Source organism: Mirounga angustirostris, unplaced genomic scaffold (assembly GCF_029215605.1).
Source record: "Mirounga angustirostris isolate CCGP_5_RB_7025 unplaced genomic scaffold, mMirAng1.0.hap1 SCAF_4, whole genome shotgun sequence".
NCBI lineage: Eukaryota > Metazoa > Chordata > Mammalia > Carnivora > Phocidae > Mirounga > Mirounga angustirostris.
This window is the reverse complement of record NW_026991712.1, coordinates 178,805,391-178,817,714: the sequence shown is the minus strand read 5'-3', so window position 1 is coordinate 178,817,714 and position 12,324 is coordinate 178,805,391. Positions and strand designations below refer to the sequence as shown.

At 53.4% G+C, this 12,324-nt stretch overlaps 1 protein-coding gene across 3 annotated transcripts in view; it reads left to right on the top strand.

Moving 5' to 3' along the window:
* FBLIM1 (filamin binding LIM protein 1) overlaps positions 1-12,324 on the top strand; it is a 20,500-nt gene extending 8,176 nt beyond the window's left edge. For all 3 annotated transcript variants that reach the window (XM_064589882.1, XM_045898627.2, XM_045898628.2), the window contains 6 exons: positions 1,683-1,846; positions 2,380-2,497; positions 4,564-4,733; positions 7,080-7,258; positions 8,069-8,186; positions 10,778-12,324. In XM_064589882.1, the coding sequence (XP_064445952.1) occupies positions 1,683-1,846; positions 2,380-2,497; positions 4,564-4,733; positions 7,080-7,258; positions 8,069-8,186; positions 10,778-10,891 (863 nt within the window). In that variant the 3' untranslated portion in view covers positions 10,892-12,324. The remainder of the gene's footprint in view (positions 1-1,682; positions 1,847-2,379; positions 2,498-4,563; positions 4,734-7,079; positions 7,259-8,068; positions 8,187-10,777) is intronic.

The window sequence follows — 12,324 nt, the reverse complement described above, 5'->3', positions numbered from 1 at the left end:
GGGCGCCTGAAGCCGCCTGAGTCTCAGGTGGCTCAGTGGTTAAGCATCTGACTCTTGATTTTGGCTCAGGTCATGATCTTGGGGTCCTGGGCTCTCTGCGCAGCGGGGAGTCTGCTCCTCCCTCTTCCTCTGCCTGCCACTCCCCATGCTCCTGCTCTCTCTCTCTCTCTCTCTCTCTCTCAAATCCTTAAAAAAAGTAGACTTGGGGCGCCTGGGTGGCTCAGTTGGTTAAGTGACTGCCTTCGGCTCAGGTCATGATCCTGGAGTCCCGGGATCGAGTCCCGCATCGGGCTCCCTGCTCGGCAGGGAGTCTGCTTCTCCCTCTGACCCTCCTCCCTCTCATGCTCTCTGTCTCTCATTCTCTCTCTCTCAAATAAATAAATAAAATCTTAAAAAAAAAAAAGTAGACTTAAGCTCTCCTGCACTAACCATGAAAATGATGTCATGCCGGTGTGTTTTTCTTACGTATGTACATGTGTTTGCTGTTGGGTGGCTCTTTTTAAAATTTTATTATTTTATTTTATTTTTAGAGTGAGTGAGAGAGAGAGTGAGAGCATGTGCACAAGTGGGGGAGGGGAAGGGGCAGAGGGAGAGAATCTTAAGCAGGCTCCACTCTCAGGCTCAGCGTGCAGCCTGACGTGGGGCTCCATCCCAGGAGCCTGAAATGACCCGAGCCAAAATCAAGAGTCCGATGCTTAACCGACTGAGCCACCCAGGCGCCCCAGGTGGTTCTTTTAAAAATTATTATTATTTATTAATTTTTTAAAGATATTTATTTATTTGAGAGAGAGAGAGCACACAAGCACGAGCAGGGGGAGTTGCAGAGGGAGAGAGAAAAGGAGAAGCAGACTCTCCACTGAGCAGGGACTCTGGGATCATGACCTGAGCGGAAGGCAGATGCTTAGCCGACTGAGCCACCCAGGTCCCCCAAGTAATATTAATTTTAATGATGTATATTATGCCATCTGCTACAGTAAAATGGTCATTTCAGCAGTAATTACGAAAATTATCAATGAGATATTTTACATTCTTTTTTCAGTCCTGAGTCTTTCCCCACATCTCGGTGTGGACCTGGATGGGTTATTTAACCAGGGCGGTGGTTCCCACACTTCGGTGGCATATTGTCACTGGGAGGGTTTCTTATGCCTTCTGTGGCTGGACACCCCCCACCCCCACCCCAGGTTCTGATTCTCCAGATCGGGGGCAGACCCAGAAGGTGCATTTCTGGACACACTTCTAGTCACTGCTGCTGCTGAGCCAGGAACCATACTTTGAGAACCACAGCCTTAGGGGTTGAGTTTGCTTGTATTTCAACAAGGACCTTCTAGCAAGGATTTGGGGCCCTCGAGTGTCCAGGTAGGGGAGGGCTGTTATGGAGGGTTCTGACAGCTTCTGTTTTCTGAGCCCACGCCACGTGCCCTCTCCTGTGCCAAGCTCTTCCCATCCTCACAACAGCCTGGAAAGATTGATACCCATGTTTCAACTGAGCAAACAGAGAGGTTAAGTCTCTTGCCTAAGGACACACAGCAAGTCAGCAGCAGAGCCAGAGATGGAACCCAGGTCTGGGGGACCCTGGACCTGAGCTCTTGGCCCCCACGCTGTATGGCCTTCTGGGTAAGTGGACACACTTTCTGCCCGCCTGCAGAGACTCAGACCAACCCTCTCTCCCCTTTTGTTTGCAGGATGTTCTCCCCCTCCTCCTACCTTGGATGGTGAGGACACGCTCCCCGACCTGGACCTCCTCCCACCTCCACCGCCCTCCCCTGATGAGGAGCCCCCTGCCTCGATGGGAGCATCACTCATTTCAGACTTAGAGCACCTGCCCCCTCCCCCGCCCCCACCCCAGGTACTGCCAACCCCTTGGTCTCCCCGACCCCCGGTGGAGCCCAGGGGCCCCGGGAAGGCCGGGGGGGCGGGGTAGGGAGAGTCCCGGCCTTCCAGGGATTTAAGCCTGGAGGTTGCTCCTGCTTGAGGTCTGTCCCTCTTTGAAACTTTCAAGCTGGTAAAAGTTGGTCCTGTTTTTCTAGGCCCCCGGAGGAGGGGTGCCATACCCTTTTCCCCCTGGGGTACCCCCGCTTCAGCTCTGAGAAGATATTTTTGATCCTCTGCCCTTAACAGAGGCCACTGTATTAATGGGCGGGATTCCAGGCCAGGGAAGAGATTCTAGGAGATTCTTCAGAAGTAGCTTTGGGCCCCAGCCACTGCTGTCAACCTTCCTGCTGAGTGACATTAGGTCACTTGCTTCTCTGTGCCTCGGTTTCCCCCTCTGTAAAGCAGGGCTAATTGTGCCTGGCCATCAGAGGGGGAGCAGAGCTGAGAGGGCTGTGTGGGGTCCCCACCGGATGACACCTCTCCTGCCCTCCCCCTGTCTCCCCATAGTCCCTGCTGGAGGGGCCTCCACTCCAGCCCCGGCCCGGTCTTGCCAGGCCCGCAGGGGAGGAGCTGCTGCCTCCCCCAGAAGAACCTGTTGGCCCCCACGAGAAAGCGGCATCCACAGGTATGGACTCAGGGCTGGAAAGCTTCCGGGTGGTCTCCAGGGGCCTCACTGGACAAGCATGAGCTTCCAGGTGGGAACCAGGAGAGGGGGGGACCACCAGCACCTGTCCCCACTCACGGTTCAGCAATGAGCCTTATAACTGCACATCAGTTTTATGTTTATTGCCTAAATCTTTTTCCTTTATAACTGAAATCCATTTTTTTATGCTAGGTTTTTTTTTATTTTTAGATTTTATTTATTTGAGAGAGGGAGTGTGGGAGGGGCAGAGGGAGAGAGAGTCTTAAGCAGACTCCTCCCTGAGCATGGAGCCTGACGCAGAGCTCAATCTCATGACCCTGAGATTATGACCTGAGCCTAAATCAGGAGTCAGACGCTCCACTGACAGCGCCCCCCCCCACCAGGCGCGCTGAGCTGAAGGCCATTTAAATATTGATCAGCAAAATGTGCTATGATAGCAAAATGCCTTGAATTTTTTCACTGTTTAAGTTTTTGAACACATAATGTTCTTGCGTAGACAAAATAAAAAGCACAGAAAGGCATACAGTGAAAAGTCTCCCCTTTGCACCATCCGTACGTTCCCCTCTTTCCTGCCAGATGGGCAGCCTCTGTTGTTAATGTCTCACATACCCTTCCAGAGATATCTGATGCATATGCAAGCGAATACAAATATGTGTCTGCCCCCCCCCCCCGACCCTGGCCCATTTTCCCACAAACTGTAGCAAACTCTGTGCTGTTCTGCACTTTGCTTCCTTTCCTTCAAACATCTTAGAGCTCGCTCCACATCTGAACATAAAGTGGCTCCTTCTTTTCCACAGCTGTATAGTATTCCTCATCAGGGCCCTGTCATTTGCATTTAGCCAGTTGCCTGTGGACGGGCACTTAGGTGGTTTCTTGCTGTGACAAATGAGGCTGAGATAAATTGCCTTGCACGTAGGTCATTTTGCCTGCATGCAAATTTGTGAGAGAAATTTCTAGGAGAGGAAATACCGTGGTCAAAGGGTAGGTGCATTTATAACTTTGATCTTTTTTTTTTAAGATTTTATGTATTTGACAGAGAGAGACACAGCGAGAGAGGGAGAGTGAGAGAGGAAGAAGCAGGCTCCCCGTGGAGCAGAGAGCCCGCTGTGGGACTCGATCCCAGGACCCTGGGATCATGACCCGAGCCGAAGGCAGACGCTTAACGACCGAGCCCCCCAGGCGCCCCTATAACTTTGATCTTTTTGCCACATTGGCCTTTGTGGTCCTCCCGATCTGCATCCCCCCACCCAGCAGTGTCTGAGGGCATGACCCCCCCAGCCTCCCCAGGCCCGCGTGTTAGCCATTTACTTAGTAGCTACTAAGTGCTTACCAGGCACCAAAAGCCTTCTCTACTCCAAGGTTATAATATAATTCTCTGGCTTCTTCTAGTCTTATGGTTTCATTTTTCACACTTAGTTCTTTGATACATTTGGGATTATCTGGGTATAAAGGTGTCACCATAGAGCCTCCTTTAAATTTTTACAGATGGCAGGGGCGCCTGGGTGGCTCAGTTGGTTAAGCCACTGCCTTTGGCTCAGGTCATGATCCTGGAGTCCCGGGATCGAGTCCCGCATCGGGCTCCCTGCTCGGCAGGGAGCCTGCTCCTCCCTCTGACCCTCCCCGCTCTCATGTGCTCTCTCTCCCTCTCTCATTCTGTCTCAAATAAGTAAATAAAATCTTAAAAAAAAAAAAATTTTTACAGATGGCAACCCACTCGTCCTGATGCTGCGTCCTTTGATTTAGGCTTTTTTTTTTTTTTTTTTAAGATTTTATTTTTAAGTAATCTCTACACCGAATGTAGGGCTCAAACACAACCCCGAGATCAAGAGTCACACACTCCACCGACTGAGCCAGCCAGGCGTCCGTCCCTGATTTAGGCTTTCAGAGGCTGTTCACGTTCCTTTTTACTGCTCCTCCCAAAAGGAGGCCACACTCACAACCCCGGGGGCCCGAGGCAGAGACCCAGCGCTCTAGGCTTGTCCCGGGCGGTGCCTGGGTGCGGTTCTCCCAGGCCGGGCGGCTGACATCCTGTGTCTTCTCCACCCCAGACGTCTGTGCCTTCTGCCACAAGACCGTGTCACCCCGAGAGCTGGCCGTGGAGGCCATGAAGAGGCAGTACCACGCCCAGTGCTTCACGTGCCGCACCTGCCGCCGCCAGCTAGCTGGGCAGAACTACTACCAGAAGGACGGGCGGCCCTTCTGCGAACCCTGCTACCAGGTAACCCCCCTGCGGCTGGCCTCCAGGCACCAGGCACCGTGCTGGGCACTTGGAAGGTGTCCGTTATTTCATGCCCCACAGTTATCCTGGGAGGCGGGCCCAGTGACCCATTTCACAGATGAGGAAGTCGAGGCTCAGCGAGGGGAAGGAGCTCAGCCAAGGTGTATTAGTTTTCTGTGGCCGCTGTAACAAATCACCACAAACTTTAACGGCTTCAAGCAGGACACATTTATTCTCTTCCAGTTCTGGAGGTCAGAAGTCCGTAGGCAAGTCTGCACTCCCTCCAGAGCTCTAGGGGAGAATCTGGTTCCTTACCTTTTCCAGCTTCTGAAGCAGCGTCTCTTGCGTCCCTTGGTTCCTTCATCCACCTTCAAAATCAGCAGGGTGGCATCTTGCTTCGGTGTCCTACTTCCTCCTTCTGTGTCAAATCTCCCTCTGCCTTCCTCTTACGAGGACACTTGGGATGGCACTTAGGGCCCACCCAGGATCATCTCCCCAGGTCAAAACACTGAACTCAATCATATTTTTTTTTAAAGATTTTATTTATTTATTTGACAGAGAGAGACACCGCGAGAGAGGGAACACAAGCAGGGGAGTAGGAGAGGGAGAAGCAGGCTCTCCTCCGAGCAAGGAGCCCAACATGGGGCTCGATCCCAGGACCCTGGGATCATGAGCTGAGCCGAAGGTAGACGCTTAACGACTGAGCCACCCAGGCGCCCCTGAACTCAATCATATTTGCTATTAAAGGTAGTCACAGGTTCCAGGGCTTAGGACCAGCCTGTCACACACGTCACACTCCACGGTGGTGGAGCTGGGACTCTCCCAGCTTCTTGCAGTAATAGCAGTAATAGCTTCTTGGCAGGACTCCTCGCTGTAAGCCCAGGATACAATGCTAGGCTCGATTCACTTTAAACCTTCGAATGCCGCGAGGTTAGAGTTGCTAGCACTCTGATGGCGTGGCGTGTGCGGCCCACTCCCAGACGCGTCCCCTGGCTGTGTGCAGGCCTCACCTTGTTCTCATGAGTCGGTAGCACCTGGCAATCTGCGCTTTTAGCAAGTCTCTCAGTGATTCTGATACACACACTGCTATTGGAAAACCACTGATTGGAAGGGTTAGAATATTTGGAGGACTATCTAGTAAAATCCACGCAATCTGATGACAGTCTCAACACATCACTGAATCCAGTGAGGCACCGTGGGGGCAGCAAGGGGCCAGGCCATCCCTACCCCATTCCTCTGACCCCATCAAATGACAGCGGGGGTTAGCATTATCCTCTTCCCTCCACTTACAGCCAGGCAGGAGTGAGGCACTGAGGGCAAGCAGGGGCAAGGGTGGGCTGACAGCTGGAAGCAGCAGGAGGAAGACTCTAGGCAGAGTCTAGCTCTAGGGAGGGAAGGGCTGCCCCCAGGACCAGGAGAGAGGGGAAAATGTAATGTTGTCCTCACCAAATGGGAGCAGAGACAAACATACCTGTCTGTCTGGATGAAATCAGGTTAAACGAACAGGAGCATAGCCAGGAAGGGAAGAGACCTGTCTAGAAGAGAAGGTGGACGGGCTGGAAGGTCTTTGCTCTGCCTCAGTAATCTCCCTCTCTCCCTCCCCCCATTTCCTCCTCCCTTCCCCCATCCCTCCCTCTTCCCTTCCCCTGCCCCCATCCTCCTCATTCCAGGAGGGATTTGAGGCAGCTTATAAGAATGCACAAATACCTATAGTAAACAATGTTGTACACTTAAAAATTTGCCAAGAGTGTAGATCTCGTGTTAAGTGTTCTTACCGCAATGAAATTTCAGAGATATTTAAAGAAATCAGAAGAGAGGAAAATCAAAGTAGAAAGGGAGATGAGACCAGAGGGAAAGTTAGTACCCCAAAATATATGAATAAAAGACCCCTATAGTCATTCCTAAAAGTGGGACACAGAATTTGACTCTGAGCTTCCCAGTGGCCAAATGGAAAAGGGAAAGAGTTTTGAGGTTTATTGTCTATAAGATCAAAAGCACACCAGTTCTTCCAGGAACTCCTTTTCCTGACTCTGAGGTTTAAGAGAGATTTCTCCTATGGGCTCTAGTGGACACTGGCCTTAAGCATGTCCTAGTAACAAAAAAATGCAGTAATAGCTTCTTGGCAGGACTCCTCGCTGTAAGCCCAGGATACAATGCTAGGCTCGATTCACTTTAAGCAACGGTAGAGGTTTTGGGGCAGTGGTTACAGGCCGGTTGCATGAATGGGAGCCCTTCTCCTATAGCGCTGTGCTTCTGGGCCCCTGTGGGTCACCAGCCAGAAACCCCTTTCGGCTGGGAGTGGGCACAGCCATTGGATGGCTCTGAGGCAATGTCCCTCTGTCCCAGGACACCCTGGAGAAGTGTGGCAAGTGTGGCGAGGTGGTCCGGGAGCACATCATCAGGGCCCTGGGCCGGGCCTTCCACCCCGCCTGCTTCACGTGCGTCACCTGTGCCCGGTGCATCGGGGATGAGAGCTTTGCCCTGGACAGCCAGGATGAAGTGTACTGCCTGGACGACTTCTATAGGTACGAGAGGGATCTGCGCACTGGGTGGGACTCGGCCAGAACAGAGGCGCCCGGCCTGAGCTCTAGGGGCTGGAGCAGAGCATTCCTGCAGGCTCTGGGCTCACAGAAACCCATCTGCCTCTTCCACACACCTTATATTTGAGTACACACTTGTTTCTAGCAGACACTCCGGGTACCTGAGCTGTGGCAGGCACTCCCCGTGGCTTAGGCCCTTTAATCCCCAAGCCTGGCCTGTCAGGCAGGTACTATTAAGCACTCTCTTTTACCAAATGTGGAAACTGAGGCAGGCAGCAGACAAGTCTCCCAGCTGGTACGTAGGGAAGTTACGATTCAAACCCCCAGGCCTCAGGAGCTCCCCTTGGAACTAGAGCCTTATGAAGCAGTAGCCCTAAGCTAGGTGTCAGGCTCAGCCCCCTGCCCTGGGGTTGCTCACTGCCTAAGGGGAGAGACAGATGTGTCTGTTCAAAAGACAGGGAATAAGAAGAAGAAGTAGCAGTGACCTACAATACCAGATAAACGAAATGGGGTCAGCCCCACTGAACACACAGGAGATTTCTCGGCTTTCTCAAATTCAGACGTTCCGCAGTCACTTCCTTGCCTCGAGCTAATTATACCCTGGGAAGCCGGATCTAATCACACCGGTCTCACCCTCCGCTCCTGCCAGGAAGAAAGAGGCGTTTGTGGCCGTGGAGTCACCCGGCAACGCGTCTGGCAGAGCTCGGGGAGGCGAACGAGCGCCGCCCCGGCTCCCACAGCTAATTTCTGCGGTCCTGGCCGGAGCGCCTCGAGCGTGGGTTCCCTTCCCTCTAGGAAATTCGCCCCCGTGTGCAGCATCTGTGAGAACCCCATCATCCCTCGGGACGGGAAGGATGCCTTCAAAATCGAGTGCATGGGAAGGAACTTCCATGAAAACTGCTACAGGTGTGAGGTGAGTGGGGCGGTGAGGAGTTAGGATCGCGCTGCTGGGCGGGGGGCGCCCGGGGAGGGGGGGTGCCAGGCCTGCGCCGGGCGCGGGGACTCGAGGACGAGTCAGGGTGGGAACTCAGCTCCCAAGGGCTCACGGCCCAGGAGCAGAGGCAGATAAGAATGGAGATCATTACAAATAGTCTATTAATCGGAGCTCCGAGTTAATGATAAAAACCAAGCCCATCCTGCTTTCCTCAAGGAAGGGAATCTCATGAGAAGGCTGTCGGTGAGGTCATTGATGAGATCATCAGGGCTCTCTCTCCGTCTCTCGGTTCTGCATGTTTTGTGTGTTTGCTTCATTTTCTCTTCCCGGGGGGCTAGCATCCTCTGTGAGGAGAGGGATACAGGCATGGTCATCCTTCCAACTTAGAAACCCCATCAGGGGAACGGTACCGTCTCAAGAAGGCCTCTGATTGGTCCAGCTTGGGCCACAGGACCCAATCATTCTGAGCCAATCACTGGCCGGGGGGCCATGATTGACAACCCTTGGGGCCAATGAAGCAGGACCCTATGAGACCAAGAGGGGTTGCTACAAGCCTAGGAAAGAAGAAAGGGATGCTGCAGGGTGGAGGGAGGTTGACAGGGGGACACTGCTTAAAGCTGGTGCAGTAGCCCCAGCAGGAAATGTCCAGCACAGGGTCCCCCGCTCAGCAGCGTCCCACGCTTGCTTCAGAGCTCTGCTGTCACCGTCCTGAAATTCTTCCTCTTCGAACACCGGGCTTTGCACTTTGCCCTGGGCTCTGCTATTATGTAGTCAGTCCTGCTGGGGAGGCTCCGAGTCCTCCCCTGCCTCTTCCTCCGTCACCCCCATGTTGCTGCTGTGTCTTCTCTGGCGATGGTGACAAAGGTAGCACCTTTTGTGGGTGCCACCTAAGTGGGGTGTCCCAGAGGAAATCTCTTAGCCAGCCAGTGAGTAATTCCAAACATTTATTTTACTTTGCACTTTATTTAAACAGATGTATGGAGCCAAGAGACTGTTTGCACACAAGTGACAAGGGGGCTTGGTAGAGAAGTTGATATATTGCTCCATATTATGTTGTGCGTTGGTTATGGTTCAAGGTCCAGCTGATAACACATCTTACAAGAACAATGATGTCATTCAAGTGCTGTTATCACCACCCTAGCCCTCATTAAGCCCAGTGGCGATTAGCTTTTCCCTGAGCCTGGCTGGTGAGCAAACAAACCCTCCCTGCCTGCCCCTGGTCGGCTTGGCGAAGGCGGCCGTGAGCGTCACCCAGGTTGCTGCTCTAAGTCAGGGCTCGGGCTCTAGCAGTTACATTTCAGAGGGGAAGGCTTGAACCACCGTGGCCCGGAACTGATTCGGGGTGCTGTTTCCCCCAAGCAGGGAAATGGGCTCCAAAGTGCCATCTCAGATGAGGAACCATGAAAAAACTGAGCCTGAGAAAAGTGACTCCAACCCTGGTCCGTCTGACCCGGGTCTAGCCAGCTTGGGGCCACCCCACAGCTCCCTCACAGGCTGTGACTCGGTCGTAGTTGAGGTGTTTTCTCCCTTGATTCTAATTTAGGAGAGGTCACATGGGCCCCTTTGGGACCTGAGGTTTGGCACTTGTTATTCTCGGAATGCCAAACAAGTGGCCTTGAGGAATAGCCCGCGTCCCATCACCTTGCTTGACTTGAGGTGCAGTTGCAGGGAATAGACACACGAGGGCGCCCTTCTCCCCTGGCTGTGCTGGGTCAGGATGGCAGCCGGGACCCCAAAGTTGTCTCTGTGGGGACCAGCCCCTCTGGTCTGAGCCATGCAACTTCCAGAGGATGCCAGCTGAGCCCTGAGCCAGGTTTCTGGACATTAATTGTTCCCATTGTCACCCTCCAGCGTGTGCCCAGGTGAGGCCCCGATGAGGTGTGGGCTGTGGCGGAATGGTAAAGTGGCCAAAGTTGGCCCCCAATCCCCATCCTCCTTAGTCCGACATCCTTCGGTGATTTGAAAAATTGGAGGTTTGTGCCAGTGTTGAAGCTGTACAGACAGAGGAGCAAGAAAAAGACGCCTGAACCAGGACCAGCTGTACAACCTGGGGCAAGCCTGTCTTTCTCCAGACCTCAGTTTCCCCAGCTGTGAAATGAAGGGACTGGACTAGATTCCGTTATTCACCCAGCAGATGGTTATCGTAGGCTTGTGGTGTACAGGTCTCTGGTCTAGGTGGGACCTAGCAGGAAATGGGGTTACTGCCTCGCAGAGCTTACGTTCTCAGAGGGCTGCTGCTGGGTGGTCGCTAAGGCCCTTCTAGCTCTTTCCATGATCCCTCAGTGTCCATGATTCTCCGAGTGTCCTCAGTTCTCCCCTCAGCTGACTCCTCCCTCATCACTCACACTTCCGAGTGGATGAAAGCCCCCATGTGCCTCCTCTTCCCTGACCGAGACCTGGCCCAGCTGTGTTGGGAGAATGGAAATGAGGGGCCATGCTCCCGACCCTTCGGGAGCGCATTCATTCCGTTAATTTCATCAGCAAATGCTGGGGGAGTCCCCACCCCGTGTGGGCTCTGTGCTGCCGTGCTCGGGCCTGGGGTCCATCCACTCGTGCCTTGTTTCCCGCAGGACTGCAGGATCCTCCTGTCTGTGGAGCCCACGGACCAAGGCTGCTACCCACTGAACAACCGCCTCTTCTGTAAGCTGTGCCACGTGAAGCGGAGCGCCGCAGGGTGCTGCTGAGGGCACCCACGGGGCCTGGGGACTCGAGGAGGGGTGGGGGTGGGGGGACCTTTCCTGACTCAGTTTGCCTTTCTGACCCACTCTTGCACACTTTCCTTCTGAGCCGGGACAGGGACCAGCCTGCAGCTCCGCCTACCATGTCTGGGACACAGGGGCTGAGCTGCCCCGGTCCCCTCCCGGCTCAGAGGTGGGCAACTGGCGGACCGTGCTCCTCAGACTTTCCACTCCTCCTTCTAGCCTCTGGGCTCTGGAAGGCTTCCAGACCAGGAGCCTCGCGCCAAGGGTTCCCATCTCCAAGGCTCTAGCCCCTCTCGAGCGCTGGCCTTGAGCCCCATTTCCGTGGGTGAGTTGGAGTGAGTTCTCTAGATGACACCCCATGTTCCTAGCAATGACACTTTAGCTGTCCCATAGGGGATTACTAAGACCAGCCCTGGCTTGCAGGACTGAGCTGTTTGGGGAAACCTCCAGGGTCCCTTAAAAAGCCCTTTTCTAAAAATTTGAGATTTAAATGGTGAGAAACATTCTTTGGATTTGGGGCGAGGTGGGGATCTTGATAGGAAATGTCTCATAAACGTACAAGACTGAGGCCTAGTGGTGGCAACCTTGGACTTCTCACCTGGAGGACATGTTGTGCCGACATGGGGACCAGACCCAGGCATGAACCTGAACAGCAGGGGCAGGAGGAGAGGGTGATATATGCTGATACACCAGGCACTCAGCCCCCCTCTGCCCTGCCTTCCGGCGCTCCTCCCGGAGTGACAGTGATTCAGCATTGACTAAGTACCATTGTATGTTGGGGAACAGGGCCCAGGAGCCCTGAGTGTTCCTCCTACAGCCTTGACTGGGGCTGTGCACACACAGACCCCACACGTGGGCACGCTCTTCCAGGACAGTGCTGGGGTGACCCTTCAGCCTCCCTGTTTATCCCCCCAACCCAGGCTACCCTGTGGCCACTGCTTCCTCAAGGCCGTACCTAGAAGATTCTTCTTCCCTTTTAAGGAAAATCACTTTTGTTGCTTTGTAACTCCTAAGACATCTTGTAGGGCATAAACAAATTAAACAAAATGTACTTTCCTCCCTGGGGTGGTCTGGATGCACCACGCACTCCTGTGGGGATGCCCTAGGCTCTGAGGACCCGGAGGGTCTCCCTGGAGAGCCCCTTAGGGGCCTCAGAGCAGAGCCCAGCTTCCGGCTCAAAGCTTGGAGAGTGAGTCCCAAACTCCGGGCATTCACGTACCACCTCCACAATTCTTGTCGTAACCGAGGATCTCCTGTTCTCTTCTTCCTGAATATTCTCTTTGACTCAACATATTTTTTATTTTACGTCTTTCGAACTTTAGTCTTATGCTAAACAATATATCCTACAGTCACATCTTATGTGCTAGTTATGTTTCTTCCTATTACACATGAAAATAAATGCATACCTATTAGAA